Source organism: Apiospora aurea (genome assembly GCF_038362705.1).
Source record: "Apiospora aurea strain CBS 24483 chromosome Unknown utg000005l_segment0_segment0, whole genome shotgun sequence".
NCBI lineage: Eukaryota > Fungi > Ascomycota > Sordariomycetes > Amphisphaeriales > Apiosporaceae > Apiospora > Apiospora aurea.
In genome coordinates this window covers 3,266,936-3,289,708 of record NW_027117392.1, presented here as the reverse complement: position 1 = coordinate 3,289,708, position 22,773 = coordinate 3,266,936, and the positions used below count along the sequence as shown (strand labels likewise).

The window sequence follows — 22,773 nt, the reverse complement described above, 5'->3', positions numbered from 1 at the left end:
TCTAAGGGTGATGCAAAGCAGAAAAGCCTCGATTGCTGATTAATAGAAGCCCAGCACCATCACACGCGCAGGACTACGTGCCGCCAACGATGCCCCCGATGGTTTCACGCCCATCCGTATGTGGCAGTACGTTACCACCTTTCCGTCGCTCATAAAGTCAATATGCAGGTGACAAGCCCTCGAATACTCCGTCATAAATCATCGCGCCATATATGCTGTCCTGCCCCCGCTGGCTGCTTCGGATATCCTGAGCCATTTGGACAAGTCTAATGCAGGTATTGTGAAGGGCCTGGGGATCAACAGCACCGTGTTGCAATAAACACGGGTCTGTTGGATAACAACCAGGTCAAGACAGTTTACTGGGATGCGCACTGGACGCGCTCAGCGCCAGGATGACCATCCTCATCCTCGTCTTCATCCATGCTACCCGAGCCGAAGACTCTGGCCTGTTGTTGCTGGTCCATGTCCTCGAGTTCGGCAGAATCGGTCATAGCATCAGCCGGGGGAACGGCCTGCAAGGCAGGAGCGGGAAGAAGCTTCTGGAGAGCCTCGTACGCAGCTGGGTCCTCGCTCCAGCCCTTCTCGGGGAATTTAACAGCGAACTGGATGTACATGTTGCCGAAGTCGTGGTGGCGTGGCGACGGCATACCCTGGCCACGGATCATCTTGACAGAGTCTAACAAGATCATTAGCAAAGTTCGGGCTTCACAGTGGTAGGACTACTTACCAGGAGCAATAGCCTCGCCAGGCAAGATATCAACACTCAACCAGCGCTCATCGAGATGTTCGATGTAGATGGTGCCACCAGCCAACGCGGTGACAAGCTCGATTTCGCAACGGTACAGAAGGTGGTCCTCCTTGCGGGTGAAGCGTGGGTGAGGCTTTTGCTCGATCTCGAAAACCACATCACCAGCCTGGACGCCAGGAGATTGATCACCCTCGCCGCGGAATTCCACCTTGGTACCGCTCCGGACACCACGGTCAACGTGGACGTGCAGAACCTTGCGGTCGACAATGGTCTTCTTGCCATTGCAACCCTTGCAGCGATCCTTCTCCTTAATGATTTCGCCTTCACCATTGCAGTCGGGGCAAACAGTTTGGAAGCGTTGGATCATTGGGCCCATCTGTCGCATCATCGTCTTCATACCGTGGCCATCGCAACCCGGGCAGCGCTTGACAGCACCCTCCTTTCCACCCCGGCCCTCGCACTTGGGGCAAATAACCGACCGTTGTAAGGCGAGCTTGGAGATCTTGCCTTTGTAGACGTCCTCGAGGGAGACCTTGTGTGTGTGGTGAATGGTACGGGCCTTGGGCGGACCGCGGTTCTGCATTCCACTGAACATGCCACCAAGACCACCGCCAAATGAGCCACCACCGAAGAATTGAGCGAACAGGTCCTCAGCAGCCATGCCGCCGGCACCAGCACCGCCTTCTAGGCCAGCCTCGCCATACTGATCGTAGAGCGAGCGCTTCTGTGAATCGGAAAGAATCTCGTACGCATGTGAAACCTCCTTGAACTTTTCTTCCGCATCAGGGTTGTGGGCGTTCTTATCTGCAGGGAGTGGGTTAGGCCAATAAGTGTAAGCGGACAAGACTCATGGTTTGCGCTTACCAGGATGGTACTTGAGCGCGTTTACTTTGTACGCCTTCTTCAGCTCCTGCTCGGTGGCTGTGGGAGCAACCTGTTAGGGGTGCTGTCAGTACTCTGGTAGGTTGATCAAGTGCGGTCTAAAGATTGCGCAAAGGTGCGGAAGACATACACCCAGGGTGTCGTAGAACTTGGTCTCCTTAACCATTTTGTCGATCTAAACCGGCGCTCAATGTGACGTTTTGGTGAACGGTGGTAGAGTGTATGGATCGAAAGCGAGGCGTCCGAATGATCGGCTGCACAAATCCTCAGGATTAATCGAGGTCTTCCAAAGCAACAGTCAGTCAGCAACTCCAGTCTATTGCAACTGTAGGGGGGTGAGGCGAAAGGCCAAGGGCATCGAGAATGGCAAGAGAGAAAACGTATCGACGAACGACGGGGAACCGAAGATACCCCACGCTTGCGCAAAACGTCCCCCAGCGTTTCTTGCTTGGGCCCCTCGGCGGCAGCAAGTACGCCGCAAAAATCCACCGGGCGCTAAGAATGCGATAGGACAAATGGCCCGTGGAGGAGAGACGAGACAGAGGATAAGTGGGAAATGGCTTACCTACGGGTGAGTGAGAGTGCTGTGTGGAATGAACAGGCGACAATGCGATCCAAGTCGGGCTGCGTGGTAGACCGGTTGAAATAGAAAAGTCGAGAGCGACGCTGGTCGAAGGTTCCAGGCACAGACGATGAAGTCAAGTGGACAAGGGTGGCCGAAGACTGGTGCAGTTGTTGGGAGTTCCGAGTAGTACTACGGAGAAAGTGGGAGGAGGGGAAGCAGGAAGTTCAGAGGAAGCTGGAGGGGAGACAGAAACTGGTCGAGGACCCCGTGGATTAGCAATGCGAAATGCCGGAAGCAGTTGATGTTGTTGCCTCTTCTCTTTTCGCCCTCTTCAAGTTTCTATCTTGAATACTTGTAATCGGTTGCTTGCCCACCGAGAAGGCTGAAAATCCATATGCCACGGACCTCTCGATAGAATCCGATGGAAATCGAATCCCCAAAGTACCGCGCAAGTAGCACGAACAAGGTTTTGCCGTGGAATCCGCCGCAAGTCCGCCGCACGGCTACCTGATAGTACTTGGTGTTTCGGGGGCTAGGGGGGGCCTCCTTGGAACCAGGAAGATGGTGGGTGGGGCCTGCGCGCTGGGCCTTATGGAAGAACCTTTTCGACATACCTACCGGATACAGCTATGCACTCTAGGCACTCTAGGCACTCTAGGCACTCTAGGCACTCTAGGCACTCTAGGCCCTCAAGACCCTGAGAAAACGTGATGGTAGGTACCCAGACTTGCCTAGGTACCTACTTAGTATTGCAGGCGCTACGTACCTTGGAACGTGTAAAAAATATGTGTTTCCGCATGCAGCAGCCATACCGCCAGCCTGCCAGATTGAAGCCTGCAAGCCTGCCTGTCCCGGTGTTTATCGATTAGGTAGGCGTCATCGTACTCCCCAGATGCACTTACTATGTCCGATTCTCTACAGGCCTAGATTGTGTACATTACTCGAGGCTGAATACTGCTCTACTTTTATGTTATTCTCGCGAATCTGGAACCAGTCTCCCTCGCGCACTTAAGTAGGCACCCCAAAGGCGCTAACGGGATGGCTGAGTTACCAATACCCGAGAGGTGTGTATCTTGTTCAGTGTAGACCTTTAGTCCATTGATGATGATATGAGATGAGGACCGAACATGCCCCGATGTCCCCATCAAAGTCCTGGGGGTTGATTGATTCCGGGCAACTGCTAATCTGACAAGCTGACTGATGACTGTCGCAGAAAAGGGTTTCTATTCGGGCAAGGCCCATGCGTGCTGCAAATGCACAAAACAGTTGAGTGATTGACTAGTACGGCAAGGATGTTGTTGTTGCAGTCGCTGTAGTGGTTTTTGTAGGTACGTAATGTTTGTATGATGTGGCGCAGCTGATAGTTTCCGAAAGCTCCAACCAGCTGAACGTCGCGTAGCATTCAGTGGCCGTAGGCACTGCCGTACAAGCCGCCAGAAGGCATCGTGGTCTAAATTGTTCCATTTACATGTTATCTTCTGCTACTTTACCTACTTTTGTCCAGGTACTACACCAGTCTACGCGCGTAAATTCCAATATTCGAGACGCCAATTGGATTGGCCGTACGGTCCCGTAGCTTCGTACCGAAACAGATTGCACCCTCAGAGTTCTTGGGCTTGTGTTTCCGGGCCCTCGTCCGTGACGACCAGGACGACGATAGGATACGATAGCGACCTCGATTACTAGCCTCAATCGCCTCGCCCCCCAAGAGCCTCAGGCCACGCGCCCCAATCGGTCATCCATCATGGCGCAACTCCTGCAAGACCTGATATACTCTTTCGGCAATTGCCTGAACTGCTTCCCCGGCTCGCCCACCCTCAAAATCAACAGCCGCTCCTTCAAGATCTTGCGCCTGCTGGGTGAGGGTGGCTTCAGTTATGTCTACCTCGTGCAGGACACGGCGACAGCCGAGCTGTTCGCCCTCAAGAAGATCCGCTGCCCCTTCGGCGCCGAGTCGGTCCAGCAGGCCATGCGCGAGGTCGAGGCCTACAAGACCTTCGCCCACAGCCCGGCGGTCATCCACAGCGTTGACTACGCCATCGCGAGCGAGCGCAACGACCCCGGGTCCAAGACGGTCTACGTGCTGCTCCCTTACTACCGGAGGGGCAACCTGCAGGACATAATCAATGCGAACCTGGTCAACCACACGCAGTTCCCCGAGAAGAAGCTCATGATCCTCTTCCTCGGCGTGTGCAAAGCCATGAAAGACATGCACCAGTACCGAGCGCCGGCGGGTGGGGAGCGCATGGAGGCGGGCAATCCGAAAGCAGGCGATCCCGAGGAGGCGGCGGCGGGAAGGTCGTCCCAGGGCAAAAACAAGAGAAACAAGGCCATGGCGGCTTCCGACGCCGACGACGAAACAGAACAGGCAAGGCCGCTTATGGTGGACGAGCAGGTAGCGGGGCCTGGCGAGCATAGGTCATATGCGCATCGCGACATTAAGCCAGGTGGGTTTTACGGCCCGCTGCTGGCGGGGGAGAATGAGGACTATAGAGAGCATTTCATCACTGACCATGGGGCGCTACAGGCAATATCATGATCGACGACGACGGGGAGCAGCCCATTATTATGGATCTCGGCTCCATTGCTGAATCACCCATAGTCATTACTTCGCGATCTCAAGCGATCGCCATGCAAGACACAGCGGCCGAGCACAGCACCATGCCCTACCGCGCCCCCGAGCTGTTCGAGGTCAGCACGGGCGCCGTCATCGACACGAAAGTCGACATCTGGTCCCTAGGGTGCACGTTGTATGCGTGTCTGGTCGGCAAGTCGCCGTTCGAGATGCGCAGCGACGAGACGGGCGGCAGTCTGAGCATGTGCGTGCTCGGCGGCGACTGGCGCTTCCCCGACGAGGGGCCTAAGGCGCAAAAGAAGGGCAAGCAAACGGCCGGCGCCGCTGCCGCCGCCGCCGAGGACGCCATCAGCGAGCCGATCCGCGAGGTTGTACGGAAGTGCCTCAAGGTGGAGCCCAGCGAGAGGCCCGACATTGACGAGTTAATATTGATGGTGGAGGAGGTCGTGGACGAGCTATCGGAAGATGAGGGCGTGTAAGTGCCCGTATAACGATGTTTTTCCTATTACGACTGTCTGTCCCTTTGATGTATGTATGATACCTCTTGCTCTTGTCATATAAAGCACTTATGTAGCCCACCGACGATGTTGGCAGGCGAGAGCGCCGTCATTATTGCCATGTACAAAAACCCCTTATTACCCAGGAGCCTTGACCCGTACAGTATTAGATTTAAAACCCGTTGAACTCGCCCGTCCCTCGAATATCCTCCATCTTTGAATCCGAAGCCCTTGGCCAAGTGTCAGCTTCACTGTAGGCCACCGATACCTCGCCGGCAGATTTGTCGGGGAGAAGGGTAAGTGGTTGTATTGCGGTGATTCCCATTCAGCCCTCTCCTGGCTGCCCGTCTCTCGCCACGTATATGAGTTGCTATCGGTCGTGCTCGCAGCATTGCTCGTTATAATTCCTCCTGTCCCATTCCACCAGCATTCGGTATATGATGGCTTTGTACAGAGCCCTCAGCTCGTCTTTGTCTTCGGTCTGTAGGGAGATGAAGGGGGAAGTGAGGCTGTCTGTCTTGTGGTATACATCGTCTTTGCTTGGTGGGATAAGAGATGATGGCATTGGTATGGTTAAAGGTGCCACGACGACAGTAATAAGTGATGTGCGTGTGGCAAAATCCCCGATGGAGGCTGTGTGTGTGTGTGTGTGTGTGTGTGTAGGTAGGTCGGTAGGTCGGTAGGTATTATTAGGTAAGATATGGATCGTGTTGTGAATATGAAATTACGTAGAATCAGTAATAGCGATCTATCGTCTATGGTAGCTTCATACGTGTAACCCGGATGTGGGCGGGTGCTCTTCATATATAGATCAGCGTGAGAAACGTGTTTGCCAGAGCAGGCGCAAGTCATTGGCGGTGGCATTTGTCATGCCCACGGGAATTTGGAAATGTTGAAACGGCACGCTATCGTGTGAATATGGAATCCCAGAGGATCTGCACTAACCAGACACAGTTTGCATGACCCGCGCAGACACTGTACCTTCGGCAGGCGCATGCGGGAGAGTGCACAGTGCGCATGCCGGGTACTGATATTAATTTAATGGTATTTTCCAAACGCTTCCCTCGCAGCCCCGGTTCGAAACAGCTGCTATAACACCACGACCCTGGCTTCCCGAGCCAACTTCCTTCACCTGCGCTACTAATAGTACCCGGATCCGTTTCCCTCTTACTTTGCCGGGAATAACTCTGCTCGGAATCCGGCCGAACTCCGCTTGGGGGGATCTTTTCTCCCTCTTCTTTTCCTTCTCGCGGCACTCCATCTCCTCGGCATGCGCAGGTGCACGGCGCGCACAACTGAACAAGGCCTACTGGAACTGCTCAGAGTCACACCAGTGCTGTGCTCTAACAGCCTCGCCAGGGGCCCGGCCGTTGCCTACCGCTGCAATGCCAGATCTGACTCGTACTCGAGGCCGCGTCTTCCCCAGATTAGCCGGCGGCAGCAGCAGCTTCTTGGGGCGGCCAGCAGCATACAGACCCGCGGCAAGAAGACCAAAACCACGGTGAATCTTGCAGACCTGCCACAAGGGCCCCTTCTCCCGTCTACACCTGCCGCTACGCCAGATGTGTCTGGGGAAGATGCCGCGGCGGCGGGGGACGACGAGGGCCCGGCATACCCAACCGTGGTGCTACAGGCCAGGCGGAACATGCAAAAGTTTGAGAATTGCGTGCTGCTGACACGCGTTGGCGGTTTCTACGAGCTCTACTTTCAGCACGCCGAGGAATATGGGCCGTTGCTGAATATCAAGGTCGCCCAGAAGAAAACCAGTGCTGGCCCTGTCTCCATGGTAAACACCTCCCACCCCTCAACCCTTCCTTGGCCATCTCTGGGCACTTAAGAACTGTAATCTGATGACAATTCTCCTTCTTCTTCTTTTGACTTCTAGGCTGGCTTCCCCTTCTTCCAGTTAGACCGGTTTCTTAAGGTTCTGGTCCAGGAATTCAACTGCTATGTTGCCGTCGCCGAGGAGTTTCCTAATGACCCCGGTGACAAGGTCAAGACCAACGGGCTTATGCATGACAGAAGAGTGACACGCATCATCACGCCAGGTACATTGATCGACGAGAACTTCATGGACCCTTTTGCAAACAACTATGTCATGTCAATCCACATCCCTCGTCCCCCTCGCGAGGACGGGCTTGACAGCAGCATAGCCAAGCCCGAAACCGAAGCCTCTATAGATGGGAAGACGCCCGCCTCCCCCGAACCTGTAGGCTTGGCATGGCTTGATGTGTCCACGGGGCAGTTCTATGTCCAGACTACTGACTTCGCTTCTCTATCATCCATCCTGTCCCGCATAAGCCCACGTGAAATCATCGTGGATGAAGCCTTGCAGTCAGATACAAACCATGCCCTGTTTACGATCCTGGCCGAGGATAAGCACTTGATCAGCTATAGTCCGCACCCGGCCCCTCTCGTTACCTCGGAGTGGACGCCCATGCTGGAATCGGAGATCCCACCACACACACTGGGCAGCTTGACCGAGGACGAGACGCAAGCCGGTAGTCTCTTGCTGCAGTACGTCCAGGACCGTCTAATTGGGCTCAGCATGAAGCTACAACCACCTATACGGCATGAGAGCATGCAAGTCATGACCATCGACAAGAACAGCATGCGCTCGCTGGAGATCAAGCAAACCATCCGCGACGGCCTCTTCCGGGGCAGCCTTCTGCACGCGATTCGCAGGACGGTAACGAAGAGCGGCGCTAGGTTACTAAACGAATGGCTGATCGCCCCCTCGACTTCACTAGACACCATCACGCAGCGACAGGACCTAGTGGAATACTTCTTGAACAACCCGGACTTGCGTGACGAGATCATACAACTGCTAAGAAAAAGCCACGATTCGCAACGCCTCGTGCAGAAGTTCGCTTTCGGCCGCGGCGACCCAGACGATCTCATCGGCCTTGCCAACACTATCAGAGCAACCGAAGGCATCGTCAAGCTGCTCAAACCCGCCTCTAAGCGAGATGGGAAGAGCAGTACCTTCGCGGACATGCTGTCCCGGATAAATCTCACCAAGGTCTCCAAACTTGCCGACCGCATCCGCGATTCAATCGACGAGGAGGGCATCTTCCAGAAGCACGAGCTCGATGACCAGGAGACGTCCCAGCTCCTCTCGCTCGCCGAGGGCATCGTGTCGTCCGAGGGCACCAACGAGGAGGCCGCGGCGCTCATCCCCAAGAGCCCCAAGCTGCGCAAGAAGCCGGCGACCCCGACCTCGATCCGCGACCACTACGCTGACGACAATCTGGCGTTCATTATGAAACCCGGCGCCAGTCCGGGCCTCCGCGACCTCCACGCCGCCCTCGACGCCCTGCTGAACGAGAAGACGGCGCTGACAGAGGACCTCCGCACGCGCTACGGGGCCGCCAGCCTCACCCTCCGCTGGACGCCCAACCTCGGCCACATTTGCCACGTCAAGGGCGTCAAGGACACGCGTCGGCTCACCGAAATGGCCCCCAGCCTGCCCGCCATCTCGTCGAGCCGCAGCACGCGCACCTTCCACGCGCCTGAGTGGACCTCGCTAGGCCGGCGCATCCACGAAACCCGCTTCCAGATGCAGACCGAAGAGTCCCGGCTCTTCTCCGAGCTGCGCGCCCAGGTCGTCCTGCACCTCGTCCGCCTGCGCCGCAACGCCGCCGTGCTCGACGAGCTCGACGTCACCACGTCCTTCGCCCGCCTCGCCGCCGAGCAGGGACTCACGCGGCCCCAGCTCCGCAACGACGGCAACGAGAACTCGGCAGCGACTCTGATCATGGGTGGCCGCCATCCCACCGTCGAGGGCGGCCTACACGAGCAGGGACGCACTTTCACCTCCAACGACTGCCTAGTCGGTGTGCCCGGCCACGGCCGGCTCTGGCTCATCACAGGGCCCAACATGGCGGGCAAGAGCACCTACCTGCGGCAGAACGCGCTCATCACCATACTAGCCCAGGTTGGCTGCTATGTTCCAGCTCACCACGCTGAGCTCGGGATAGTTGATGCCATCTTCTCGCGGGTCGGCTCAGCAGATAATCTCTACCGGGACCAGAGCACGTTCATGGTGGAGATGCTCGAGACGGCCCAGATCTTGCGTGCGGCCACGCCACGGTCCTTTGTCATCATGGACGAGATCGGCCGGGGCACTGCCCCCGAGGATGGGACCGCTGTGGCGTTTGCAAGTCTGCATCATCTCGTTACCATCAACAAGTGCCGCACGCTATTCGCCACACACTTCCATTCATTGGCCGACATGGTCAAGGAGCGAGGTATGCATATCACGACAGGCGGTCAGGTGGAGATGTATTGTACAGATGTCGAGGAAGATGGTCAAGGTGGATTTGTCTACATTCACAAGCTACGGAAAGGCATAAACAGGGAGAGCCATGCGCTTAAAGTCGCACGTCTGGCAGGAATCCCGGAGGCAGCCATCACTGTAGCCAAACAGATCCTAGAACAACAGGCCGATATATAAGCTTCGTGATCACCAAGGGCGGTGAAGATGGACGGCCTCGAGGCGCTATGTATCTGTAACCTCGAAGCGAATCAGCAATGCATTCTATAAATGGTGATTCGGCAAAGGCAGGTGTGGTAGGAATGTGTCTCATATAGTGTTGAATGTTTGTCATCAAGTGAGTTCAGGGTTAAAAAGCTCTTGAATTTTTATTAAATCTTTGACAGGGAAGTGATGTGAAAGAAGGAGTGAGTTCGACATACCTTTTTCTCAAGTCATACTGCAAGACGCCCTTGGTCTGATCAGCAGTCACTGTCACATTGCGCAAAATTTTCGTCACTTATGGTCGTCGCTGTGATGGGAAGCGTACTCAATTACCATTTGGCAATCCTATGAAACGGCGGTTTTCGTTTATCTAGAGTCTCGTAAAACCGTCCGATACCCAGGTTCATATCGATCGTAGACTTTGTTCTCATGCTGAAGCATTTAACCGCTGCGAAAAAGGTCAGTTTTTGAATAGTTTTCCAAAGGTAGGGGTTGACATACAAGAGATCACCGAAACCGCCACCGTCTTCGTCGGACTCCTCAGCCTCGGAGTCATCCTTCTTGGTCTCAGCAGCGGCGGCAGAGGCACCGGCATCGCCAGAGGACGCGGCGGGAGCGGCGGCAGCGTAAGCGTCAGGGTTGGCGATACGGTCCTTGAGTTCCTCAATGGCGGCCCAGGAGTACTCGGTCTCAATGGCGATGGCCACGAGGTTCTTGTAGCTGTTGAAGAAGCTGTGCATGACCGAGGGCAGGGTGGGGAAGTTGATGGCCAGGGAGATGGCGGCAATGGTGGTGATGGCGCTCGAGAAGGACTTCAGGAGCTGCTCCTCGCCAACATCCAGAACCTCAGGGGGAAGGTGTTGCCCTGGTCGTAGACCTGAACAACGCCCAGACCGTAGGTGAAGGGAGAGATGTTCAGCATGTTGAGCAGGGTAGCCTCGGAGGCACCGACCTTGCTGCCAGCCTCAACGAGCTTGAGGTCGCTGGTGATTTCAATGGTACCACGGGCAATCTTGGTGGGGACACCGAGGGCCTGGAAGAAAGAGGTCTTGCCAGGTTCCATACCAGTGTTACCAGCGGGGATGTAGACATCGGCGGGGGCGACAGCACCGGCACGGGCAGGGGCGGCGACCTTGTTGGCCAGAATCTTGTCGCGGATGTCCTTGAGGTCACCGTTGGTGAAGACGAAACCGATGTTGCCACGGATGTGGGGCAGGAGACGCTCGTACTCGGGGAGTCGGCAATGAAGGTCTTCAGGGCACGGCGAACCATGGTGTTCTTACCCATCAGAACGACAGCCTCTCCGCGGAGAGACTGACGCACTTCGTGCATCTGCTGGGAGCTGACATTGTCGACGCTGTCGGGAGAGAATCGGTGTTAGCGTTTGCGAGTTCCAATCGGCCCCGAGGCTTCAATTTTTATTTTATTTTTGGTTTTCTTTGGGTCGCACATACCTGACGAGGAAGACAGAGTTGTACTCCTCGAGCAGCGACTTCAGCTTGCCGAAGTACTCAGACTTGTTGCCCACCATTTCTTCTTTGGTATGAAGTTAGGACTTTAAGGGCAACGGTTTTTTATTTATTTAGTTGGATGTTGGGAGGTATGGGGATGGTGTTGTGTTGTTGTAGAGAGAGAGGGAAGAAGGAAATGTGTAGCCGTCTCACCAACCAATGCGCCAAACTCAACGTCAAAATTCCGATTTGCGTGGGTGAGCCAGGGCTTGGGTTTTTTGTTCGCGCTCCACTCTTATCAGCTTATCGTCCCTATCAGGTCGACTAATCGAGACCCCGCATGTTGCATACAGGTACGTACCTGCATACTACGTGACCTCCAGCTTTCCGCTTTTATGGGGAACATGAGGTCTAAGGTGGTGAACCGATGTAGGTACCTAGGTAGGCAAGAATCGCTTGTTGGTTGTCAATTTCGTAATCCTATAACACAAAGCCCGAGCGATGAGGGACAAAGGTCCTCTGCAGCAGCGCGGCAGACGTCTGCAGCAAAGCCCCCAAAACCTGCGCGCGCAACACAACCAAAAGCCAGGGTTCCGATACTCAAATGCTGCCAATCTGTTGTTGCTTCGTGTGTGCGCCAGCTCGTCAACCGTAGTCCAATGCCGAATCACGCTCCTGGTCGCGCCGCTCTATAACTGCAATCTATAGGTAGCTACCTCGAAAGGTCTGAGCTTGATGGAGAAACCTCCATTCTTATCCAAATCCAGCTCTTCCTCGTCGTCTTCAAGAACATTCGTCTTCCATACCTTCTTGACATCCCACGTGCTCTTGATCGTGCCCCTGCTCTGCCCGCCGAGACTGTCGTACACCCGACAGATGACGCTCTGTCCCTTGCGTTTCTGGAGCTCGCCATGGGAAATATCCTCGTCGTCTTCACCACGTTTGACGCAGTCCAGGACAAGTGAAGAATCGCCGGTCAGCTGGACGGGGTGGTTCGACAGCATCGTCTTCATACTGTCGCTTGTCGGGGCAGACAACACCTTCAAGGGGTTGTTGAAGTTGTGGCCGGCACGGACTGTCGTGGCACCCAGGGATCCCTGATGCGGCAGAATCGCCCATTTGATGGTATGACGGCCCATGTCAGCGTGGGCATCAGGAGCCTTGGGTGCTCGCAACAAGGACAGTCGCATCAAATTACCACAAGTGGCAAATCCATACTTGCTGTCGTTGAGGATAGAGACACCGTAGCCGTTCTCAGACAAGTCGGCAAACTTGTGGCAGCAGACCTCAAACTTGGCCATGTCCCATGTGGTGTTGTAGTGAGTCGGCCGTCTCACCAAGCCGTATTGTGTTTCGTATGATGCCTCGGTATTGGTGATATCGACGGGGAATTCAACCTTGAGGAACTTCATGGTCTCATGCCAGTCCACGTCGCAAGTGACATCAACGAAAGACTGCTGTCCTTTGAAGGCAGCACTCAAGCTGACAATCGTCTTCATAGAACTGTTCTCGCTGATCTTGGTCTCCGTAATGACACCTACACGGTGTTCCTTGTCCTCGTAGATCTTGGTCGGCCCGCACGCAAGCTCTTGTCGGCTGTCGAGATGGTACACCTCGACGTCCCATGCTTGCCAGTACAGAGGTTTGTCGTCGAAAAGGACAAACTGGTTCGCCTTGCCGTCCTTGACTACAACTTCACGGCCTGTCTGGCGGTCGAAAAGCGAGGTGATACATCCCTTCTCAACGGTGACGCGCAGCTGCTCGTTCTGCATGACGAATACGCCCTTCTCAACTTCCTCGACTGTGACGGCTTTCCCTCCGTCTGTCTTGAAGTTCTTGATGCTAAGCATAGGGCCGCTGCCACAAGCAACGCCGCACTGGGTCTCCGAGATGTCAACAATCTCCTTACGGTGCCACGGGAGGGTGCTAAGGGCAACCGCGTCGCCAACGCTGGCGGGCTTCATCTCAGGAACCTTGAACAAATTACAGATGTCCTTGAAGATGCGCTCGCCAACCTTTGCGACCTCGGCGTATAACTGATATTTTGTTAGCATGCAGTGATATCTGTGAACATGGTCGTGGCTCTTACCTCATCGGAGTCATCATAGCACATTTCGATTGAGCTGCCCGGAAGACAGTCATGGAATTGACAGAGGAGGATTGCCTCCCACATCTTATCAAAATCCTTCTTGGGGTACTGGTAAGACTTGTCCTGTAACGATGCAATGGTGGCCAGAAGCTCAAGATCCTTCATCAAGACCTCAGACCGGCGATTGTTCAGTTTGTTGTTTGCCTGCGTCGTATAGGTGCCACGGTGGAGCTCGAAATAGAGCTCTCCGTACCATGTGACCAACGAGGTGCCCTTCTCTTGGAGCTTATCAAAGAATTGATCGACCGTGTTGCCTAGATGGACACGGGGTAGCAGGCCAACCTCATCACTGATACCGCGGCACCGACGAAGCTTCTCAATATGCTGCCAAGTCGGGCCGCCGCCGCCATCTCCCCTTGCCAAAGACTAGCAAAGAGGTATGGTCCTGGTCCATAGACTTGTGCTGACTGACGCTCCGTTTGACGTCGCCGAAGTGAGCCTCTGCGGTGTAAGTCTCAGAAGGGGGCATGTGACAAATGACCTGGCTGCCGTCCAACGCCACCCAGTTGAAGGTAGTGTGGGGGAAATTGTTGATATTATTCCAGCTGAGTTTTTGGGTGAGGAAACGGTTCATGCCAGCCAAGCGGCAGAGTTGAGGGAGCTGGCTCGAGTATCCAAATGTGTCGGGGAGCCAGAAAGTCTTACAACGCTCTCCGAAGTGGCTTTCAAAATAACGCTGACCATAGAGAAACTGTCGCACGAGGGACTCGCCGCTGGGCATGTTGGTATCGTGCTCAACCCAGCTACCGCCAATGGGATGGAACTTGCCCTCCTTCACCTTGTGCTTGACGCGGTCAAAGACATAGGGGTAGTATTCCTCCAACCACTGGTACTGCTGCGCCTGCGAACAGGCAAAGTTGAGTTCCGGGTAGCGTTCCATCAAGTCGCACTGGTTCGACCAAGAGCGCGCGACCTTGCGCTTGGTCTCAGCCCAAGGCCACAGCCAGCAAGTGTCGATATGACAGTGGCCGATGCCAAAGACCTGAGCCTCCTTGCCACTGTCATAAACCTTGGCCGAGTCAACGTTGGCGCCAATGTAGTCCTGGGCAATCTTGCGGCATTTCTTGATAGACTCCTTGTCGCCAAGCTTGTAGTTTTCGAGGATGGCAGTGGCGACGTTCAGGGCTTTGTGCTGCTCCCACGAATCCTCGGGAAATTCCCTGGCGGCATCACCGATGATCCAAGTATCGATCCAGAGCTGACGAGCGTCCATGTTGACAGCACAGATGTCAGCCTTTGCTAGCCGAAACTGCTTGTTTGGGTCAGGAGGCTGGATGCTGTCACCTCCAGGAGCATTTCCGAACATGTTGTTACAGGCCATCTCAATGTAGAAGGTGTGCTCCTTGCCATCACGGAAGGACTTGGGTAGAATCCACTCGACACGCTCTCCCCCGCCGGTAAGTCCTTGCAAGGGCTTGCCGTCTGCCGTCCACACCATGCCCTCATTGCCAGCATCCCACTGGAACTCCAAATGCTCCTTGTCGCACAGCTCGGAAGGCACTTTTATTACGATCTTAAACCAGTGAGTGGCCCAGGATGGACCGAAGCTTTCGCCTACGCTTGTGGACTGGAAGTCGCCCTTCATGGCCTCTTCGAAGGTGGGACGAGACAAGCCCGGGGCAGCCCAGGTCGAAAGCTTGACGTGGGGGTGGCCAGAAGCGATGCCTTCGTACATCATGGCCAAGAGGTTCTGCTTCTCCCATTGGCCGGTGCTGTAGAACTGCGTAATTCGCTCTTTGTAGATGTTGCTGATCCGCTTGCCGACCGGACCAGCGGCCTGCATGGGATAGTTGGCGACGGAGGCCGTGGCCATGGAGGGCTGGGTGCGCTCACCGCCCATGATTGTGGCTCGGAGGTTGAGGATGGACGGGAGGATGTCGTAGGGTTTGTCGGAGTGGTCACTGCGATTGCGTCAGATCAGTCGGTCCCGGTAGCTAGCTCCTAACATGCGACCAAGGTATTATATAGGTACGTAGGTATATAGAACGGGGAGAAGACGGCGAGGAGAAGACGAGGTCGGGTATGTTTATAGGATGCGAGAGAAGGATGGGCCCAAGAAGCTCAAATAGGTTGATTGGTCGGCAAGCTATCCTCGATGAGCTCAAGGTGTGCTGATATCATGCGAAGAAAGGGAGAGAGGGACGCGAGGAACGGACGGGCGGGGACTTTGGAGCTCTAGGTCAGGTCGCTAGGTCGCCAGGTCGCCAGGTCTCCAGGTCTCTACTGTAGGTGCCCACAGTGGCACACAGCCAAACAGCCCAGCCGAAACGGGTGTGGGGGACGATGCACTGCAAGGTCCCATGTCCACACTAACTGCTTGGCCCCTGGCTTGCTGCGTACCTAACCTAGCATAGTACATTTGCGGGGAAGCGCTAGGTTAGGTGTCCGTATTCCCTGACTGGCCGCCGGCTGTGGAACAACAAATCGACGTCCGCGATCCCCGCTCGGCCATCGGAAACATCCCCGTCAAAGACGAGAATTTGACCCAAGAATCGGCACTTACCACATGGTGGGATTTGGAATCCGTTCTTGTTGTGTTTGTAGTCTCTTGCTGTCATATGCAATATATATAGGCAGGGCGGCGGTCGCGTGGCCAACCTCCAGTATCTAGGTAGAGTAGATAGGGCAGACTAGACTGGGATTGGTTGGAACTCGGGGGAATAGAATCAAAGGACAACCCGGTATCCAGGAAAACAGGTGAGATGTAGGTCCCGTAAAAAAAAAGATTCCTAGAGATGCTATATGTAGGATGTGGCGGAGGTCTAGGAGGTCGTATGATTGTGTATATAGGGCGTTAAACAGGTACGGCGAACAAGACCTGATCGTTGGCTCATACAGGTCATGCGAAACGAAGGCTTGATTCAGAGTCGTCACTCGCCGAGAGCATGGACACCTTTTGGTAAGCACGACATACCCTGTCAGAACTATCGGGCTGGGGTTGATTGTCGCTGCCACTCGCTGAAAGGGTTGATTATAGCGTTCTACTACGCCAGGGCTGTATTATACGTACGACCATTATTACATGTACTCGTCAAGATCGATTTGCGCAATGTCTTCCAAGATGTCCTCGATCGGCAAAAGGCAAAAGTAGCATGATATCGTTATTTTACTAATGTATTCTCGGCAGCACTTAGGTAGGAACAAGGCCCTCGTGAGAACCCGTAATCTCATTCAGCGGCGACGTTGCCTGTCTTATTCCTCTAACATCCCCCCCCGCTGCCATACCCAGGTTGCCAAGGCGCGAGGCAAACCAGATAAACCAAATTACAAACTATTCAGGTGAAGGCCGTGGTATCATTGCAAGAAGCAAAAGGAGAAGGGGAACCCTGGGTGCACCGCTGGCATACAAGAACACGCGATGCACGAATAATGCAGCAACAGGGGTCGCAGCGCCCCAAATTATATGTACAACTCGTCATCCGCACAGCAAGGGAGACTAGAACGCGTCCTCCAGCGGGCAGTCGATGCTCTCGTGTCCATCGCGTTCGCAAAGGGCGCACCATTTCTCGGGATCGACAACACCGCTGCCCTTGCCAGCCAAGGGCCCGGCATCGGTAGGGTTGGGCAAAATGCTGACATTGGCCGGCGGGGGGTTTGTTGCTGGTGTGGATCTTACTGGCGTCAAAGGCCGGGGCATAGATTCGCCTTCAGCGTTTGGCACGTTCAGGTGGCTCAGGTCTTCGGCTTCTTCCGGGCCCGCATCCTTTCCCGGCTTTGCAGACTTGGGACTTCCATGATCCTGGCCCTGGTCCTGGCCCTGATCCCGACTTTGGCTTTGGTTTTGCTGAGGCCCGAACATATTGGTGCAAGTCAGGATATCATGGCCTGCTGTCTCGCAGATCTCGCACCAGAGAGTGCTACTCTCTGTGACAGATGAGTACGCATCACTCTCGGGCATGGTCTCGAGGGCAGGCACCCGCTTTTGCTCGGGTGAGCGGGTTTCCCGCGCGGGTATGATCGTTCCCTTGGAGTCACGGTACGAGGACAAATCTGCGCTGCCAATGGTCATCTGGCTGGTGCGTTGGGTTGAAGCACTCCCTCGGCGCAGTGTCTCGAGTTCATGTTCGAGTGCTTCCTCGCGGCTGCTCTTCGTCTCAACAAGGCCACGGAGCTCGTTGACCTCACGTTCGAGCTTTTCTCTGGCTATCCGGGCTTCGGTGAAGCCATGATGGGAGTTGTCGAATGATTGGGTCCGTTGTGGCTGCGTCGGGGTCTTGTCTGGGGACTCGTTGTCTCGACTTAGGGAATGGATGATGGCTTTGAGACCTCTAATCTCATCTTCCTTCTTCTCCAATTCCTTGGACAGCGACAGCGTGTCTGGGCCATCGGGGCCACCATTCGAGGCGGCCGATGCCTTCTCGCGTTCTCGTCGAAGCTCTGTGCGTGTTCGTTCCACCTCACCGCGCAGGAACTCCACTTCCCCGCGTGCCTCTGCTTCTCCTCGACGAGCGTCCTCTAAGCCCTCCTCAAGCTCCTGGACAAGCTCCTCGAGCTGCTTCAGCTGGCGTGCCACACTATCAACATCTTCTCCTCGCTCCTGCATCTCGTGAATCTCCTGCTCCAATTCGCGGATCCTGGCATCGTAGACCCGCTGCGTTTCTGTGCTCGCCATCTCCAGGGTGTCAATGGTGCTGCGGAAGTCGGCACGGTGTGCGTCGAACTCGGCAGTGAGCAAGGCAACTTTTTCGTTCTTCTCCCTAAGCAGTGCTCGTAGTTGGCCCGAGTCTTTGTCGTCCAAATTGTTAGGTCTGGGCTTGCCAAAATTACCGTGTTCCATGAGCGAGGTCAGCTCCGTGACGCTGCTTTCCATCTCGGCCAACGCAGAAGCCTGGTCTCTCAATTGCCGGTCCCGGTCATCCAGCTGTGATCTGAGGCGTTCAATCTCCTCGTCGTTCGCGGCGGCAGCGCGGGATGATGGGCGCATCCTTAAGCTCGACATAGACCCAATACTCCCGTTGTTCATTGAACGGCCGACTGGTGTAGCACGGCCAAGGGGTGTAGCCTCATCTTCCCCACCAAATAGTGACGAGGCCTGGCCCATGGCAGATGCGCTCCTAGGAACTATACTTGGCTTGCGTTCCAACCTCTTATTGGGGTCTCCGGTTGTGCCACGCACGCTCGCGGAAAATTTGCCGATAGATGGCGTGCCATAACGGGCAGGGACTGGTGTTTTCGGGGGCCGGGTGCGGCCAAACCCTGGCGAGGAGCAGGGCTGAGCTGCAGCCTGCGAACGGGAGATTCGGGCCTCGCCAAGGACGTCCTGGATCTCCTGCCCGCCGGACTAGGAGCTCTTCCGGGCCCTACTGACTGACTGAACTTGGGCACCGAGGGCGTGGGCGGCGTGAAGCTTGTGCTGTGTTGGCTGGACACTCGTAATGCGGCAAGTGACGAGTTGCCCGACGGGGTCGGGGGAAAGATGAGCCTCCGTTGTCGCGCTTAAAGAGCTTCGAAATAGGTACAAATATGCCGGCGCCGGGGGTCAGAGTCGTGAAATACGATACCCTGTAATTGCAGTCACAAGTCAGTACCTGGTGGAAGGCAGAAGGGCAAGTAAATTATGGTGATGATGACGATGAGGAGACGGTGCACTCACCCATCAACGTCGCCGTTATTCTTTCCGCGTGCAGCATAGTCCGGGTGCAGCTCGACGCCGGCGAAGACTCCCTTGCGCCCAGCAACGGAGCCAACAAAACGGACGGTGCCGTGCATGTTGCCGGGGACGTCGACAGCATCGCCGACGGCTAGATCGTGGTCTAGAGCGCTGGCGCCTCTCGCCGGCGTGGCGGGCGCCATTCTGCGTGGAGATGGGGGAGGATGGAGGTTGCTGTTGGTGTTGTTGTTGCGGTGATCGAAGTCGCTATTTAGGACACTATGTATGGCGTAACTCTCGCTGTCGTCGGGGATAGCTGCTAGGGAGCCGGGTGTCAGGGCGGCAAAGGAAGCTTTGCGCGCAAGAGCACCCGCGCCGGGACCCAGTCGCGAATGGGCGGCGTAGAGCGAATTTAGGTTGGGGGTGGAAGCGGTGCCAATTGCCGACTTTTTGCTGCCTCGCGATAGTGTTTGCTGTCGCGATTGGGGTGTAGGTAAGGAAGTAGTCGGTGCTGCCATTGAAGCCATGGTGGGCAATTTTGTCTATTTTCCCCTTGCTTTTGCTTCTTCTGCTGCTGCTTCTTCCTTGCTCTTCTTCGTCTTGTCCTTCTAAAAGGTTCTCTGTTTTGTTTTCCTTCAATCCCAGCCAATCCACTGGCTCCCACCGCTTCAATGGGCCTGCAGCAACTAAACTAACGAGTAGCCCGGGTTTTGGGTCGGGGGGTGCGACCCTAAAGTAAATAGTGCTTTGCAGGGCCGGTCGCCAATACTGGCCCCTAACTAAGAAGCGTGCCTAAGTACTTGAACCTGCTAAAGGCGAGTTTGGGAAGGGGGTTCGGGTCGATTCAAGAGCAACGGGCGCAAGTGCTGGAGGGCCAAGGAAGCATGCACCTGGGGGTTGGCTTAGCCGGCAAGGTAGGCTCAATGTTCCAATGGAGGTAGGTAGCAACAAAGTGCGCAGTCCGGAAGATACCGTATGTTACCAGGCCTGGTGGCGTAACAGCAGCCCCGGCATGCCGATGAGGCCCCTGGAAGTTGTGAAGGGAAGTTATCGAAGCCCTACTACCGCTTCTATGGAGTCCCAACCATATCCGAGGTGGTAACCTAGGTTAGGATGTAGGCAAAAGCAGGGCGGACAGTCGGCGAATAGATAGAGGTGCAACTTTGGGAGACGTAGCGGAGACCTGGGGGTTTGGACGTAGCAACCGACAAGAGAATGGGCTGGGAAACGGGGTAGTTATGACCTAGTTCTTTTCTCTCTGAAATTGCCAACCCAGATCGAATGCCACCCACACCTGGCGGGCAAGAAAGGTATGAAAAGCAAGACCTCTCTCAGCACAGCGGCGCTGCGAACCCAGGAAGCAGATTGTGCCGCGGTGATGGTGTCGTGGGTGGTGGGCTTCGTCTCAATGGGTGCCGGGTGCCGGGTGCTGGGTGCGGCACCTGAGCCTGGGATCAATCAGGGGCTGACTGCGAAGGCCTAAAGCCGGGTATTGGGAGGCAAAGCTAGCGAGGAATCCGAACACCCGAGCAACTGGTCGCTGTGGTCCGTGATGCGCAGCGGTCTGTGGTCGAGACGTTCCAGGTTGGTGCACTGCAAAGTCTCAGACCTTTTTCTTTCTCTTTCTCTTACACGGAAGGGCGAAGAAAAGCAGCAGCCTCCCAGTCGTCTTTAAAGCAGACGGGGCCGGCAGACTTCATGTGCTAATCAGCCTGCAGGTCCAGCTAGTATGGTCTCAGCGCCTCATGGAGCAGCTCTGGCCGTCACCGCTCGCTACAACGGGCCATAATCGACATGTCAAAGAGCCGGTCTGGCTAATCACAACAGAGTCTCACAATTCCCGGGGCAGTGTTTCCTCTGGCCAGCCTGTTGGGGTTTGAGCCCCCTCCTCTCCGGAACGAATCCCCTCACTCCAAGTATTCCCGATGGCACTGTATTGAAATTGCAACATCCGTGGTGCTGCAGGTAGCAGCTGCGGGTTGCAGACGCAATGGTGATGGACTGGTCCGAGGGGCCAGCCCTATTGGCTGGCCAGAAGCATCGTGGTTATCTTTGGCAGATGACGGGAGCCCGTCGCGCGCGGCCACCAGCTCGTTATTGGACGGGGGCTGCCGCTTTGTTTACACTTGGGGTTGCTAGTGTGGCCTTTTGTTATCAACATGAAGCAGGAAATGGTGACTCCAGGGACGCCTCTCGTGCCTGGCATCGTGCGAGTACCATCCCGCTTGTTCGGCCGCGACCGTTGCAAGTAGACAAGAGACGGTTGACTGACAGAAGCCGTTATGTCCCGTCAAATGCAAGGTATCGCAGTACGGAGGCTGGCCTTTGCTGGAGAAACCTGTGCTCACATTGCACTTTCAATCTCGCCAGGGCTGAACACAGCAGTATCCGTGCCGATTAAGCATCAGGGCGAAAGGGGCTAACTAAAGTATCCTTGCTAGCCGCCTCTGTAAGTACGGATGATCACCGATCAGTCTACGTGCAGTAGTTCTCTCCACCTGTTCCTCTTCCTGGCTCTCCAAGTCTCTTGAGCCACAGCCGAGACAGCGCACGCATGTACGAAGTAGGCAGGTAGAGCAAAGAGCCCGAGGAGCATACCGAGATTCACGCAAGTCGGTATCTATCAGATATTTGCCCAGACCACCATGGTCTCTAAGACTGGCTGCTACAGGGTAGGTATCTATAACCAGTTCACACCTCAGTGTATCCCATCTCTACTATGTATGCATGTACATCTTCCGAAACTACTCCGATAATACTCATTAACCATAACCAAGAAGATCTTGCAGGTAAGATTAGCAACGGGAAGAAGCGGCTTCATCTTTGAATACGATTACATTTGCTAGAATGGGTCTATCCTTCCGATATTTGCAACCACAGCTGGCTGATTACGGGAAGTGGACGGGATGGTGGGTTTAAAAAGGCTTGACTTCTGGCTTGACCCGCGATTGAGTACATACGTGTATGCAGCTAGTAGTCATCAGCATACCTGGTATATACTATAATACGGAGACGATCAACCATCCAACAACTAAGGCGCTTTGGCGGAGTGGTTAACGCGATGCCCTGCTATGTGCTCCTCTGAGTTACATAGGTTAGGCATTTCCTTCGGGAGCGCAGGTTCGAATCCTGCAGGCGTCGATTTTTGAAGGATTGCTTGCTCTTTTTGCTTGGCAGGTACGCGGATACCTAATTGTTGGTGCATTTCATTTCTCTCGTCAAAAATTCCGGGCTGAGTACGGCTGCACTTGTTTTCTCTGTGGTCATACCAAGAAGCTCTTGGTTCCGGCCATAGCCTACTTACATACGTAGGTGGCATTGTTTTGTAAGAAGAGCGAGATGCCATTACGTATTCCTTTTCTGTGCAGTTTAGAATAAGAGGCGATGCCGGCCCCTCTCACTAGAGAAAAAGTAAATACATTATGCGTCTTTTTCATGTCGACTCATCTCAGTCGAGGGCGAAGAATAGCACGCTATTACATGCATCAATCAAACGAGATATGTGGCGATTTAGTATTACGTGGTAGAGGATCAAGTAGATGAAGTCTTCCATCAAATGGACGGCCGTACTCCCCACCTCTTTTGGGGGTTTTTCTGTATTAAGGGATGTGTTCCAATACCTGGCTAATTTCAGTGATGGCGTGACGGCGTGACGAATGTCCGAGTTACAGCCCGTACCCGTCCCACCAAAAGCGATGCAGCCCACGACGATGGGGTCTTGCGAATGAGACGGCGGCCCAGGACCCAAAGCCGGCAAGTGAAGATGGGCGACGCCTTCCAGATTTTCGAGAAAGAACAGCAGAAGAAGAAGAACAAGAAAAAAAAAGCATGGTCTG

At 55.0% G+C, this 22,773-nt stretch overlaps 6 protein-coding genes across 6 annotated transcripts; 2 read left to right on the top strand and 4 right to left on the bottom strand.

Moving 5' to 3' along the window:
* Nucleotides 1-356: 356 nt before the first annotated feature.
* Nucleotides 357-1,796, bottom strand: PG986_007563 (uncharacterized protein; the record flags this gene model as incomplete). The annotated part of the gene is made up of 4 exons (XM_066843785.1): nucleotides 357-676; nucleotides 728-1,552; nucleotides 1,613-1,682; nucleotides 1,761-1,796. The coding sequence occupies 4 exons, from the start codon at nucleotides 1,794-1,796 to the stop codon at nucleotides 357-359; spliced, it is 1,251 nt and encodes a 416-aa protein (XP_066699897.1).
* A 2,143-nt stretch (nucleotides 1,797-3,939) lies between these two features.
* Nucleotides 3,940-5,249, top strand: PG986_007562 (NAK protein kinase; the record flags this gene model as incomplete). The annotated part of the gene is made up of 2 exons (XM_066843784.1): nucleotides 3,940-4,642; nucleotides 4,723-5,249. The coding sequence occupies 2 exons, from the start codon at nucleotides 3,940-3,942 to the stop codon at nucleotides 5,247-5,249; spliced, it is 1,230 nt and encodes a 409-aa protein (XP_066699896.1).
* A 1,288-nt stretch (nucleotides 5,250-6,537) lies between these two features.
* Nucleotides 6,538-9,723, top strand: PG986_007561 (MutS2 protein; the record flags this gene model as incomplete). The annotated part of the gene is made up of 2 exons (XM_066843783.1): nucleotides 6,538-7,053; nucleotides 7,153-9,723. The coding sequence occupies 2 exons, from the start codon at nucleotides 6,538-6,540 to the stop codon at nucleotides 9,721-9,723; spliced, it is 3,087 nt and encodes a 1,028-aa protein (XP_066699895.1).
* Nucleotides 9,724-10,076: 353 nt separating this feature from the next.
* Nucleotides 10,077-11,278, bottom strand: PG986_007560 (60S ribosomal protein uL10; the record flags this gene model as incomplete). Its single annotated transcript, XM_066843782.1, has 4 exons — nucleotides 10,077-10,574; nucleotides 10,631-10,975; nucleotides 11,071-11,104; nucleotides 11,202-11,278. 4 exons carry the CDS (start codon nucleotides 11,276-11,278, stop codon nucleotides 10,077-10,079), a joined length of 954 nt encoding a protein of 317 aa, XP_066699894.1.
* A 609-nt stretch (nucleotides 11,279-11,887) lies between these two features.
* PG986_007559 (alpha-mannosidase) lies at nucleotides 11,888-15,187 on the bottom strand (the record flags this gene model as incomplete). Its single annotated transcript, XM_066843781.1, has 3 exons — nucleotides 11,888-13,234; nucleotides 13,288-13,601; nucleotides 13,756-15,187. The coding sequence occupies 3 exons, from the start codon at nucleotides 15,185-15,187 to the stop codon at nucleotides 11,888-11,890; spliced, it is 3,093 nt and encodes a 1,030-aa protein (XP_066699893.1).
* A 1,596-nt stretch (nucleotides 15,188-16,783) lies between these two features.
* Nucleotides 16,784-19,464, bottom strand: PG986_007558 (CAP-Gly domain-containing protein; the record flags this gene model as incomplete). The annotated part of the gene is made up of 3 exons (XM_066843780.1): nucleotides 16,784-18,616; nucleotides 18,656-18,782; nucleotides 18,941-19,464. The coding sequence occupies 3 exons, from the start codon at nucleotides 19,462-19,464 to the stop codon at nucleotides 16,784-16,786; spliced, it is 2,484 nt and encodes an 827-aa protein (XP_066699892.1).
* Between the last annotated feature and the right edge of the window lie 3,309 nt (nucleotides 19,465-22,773).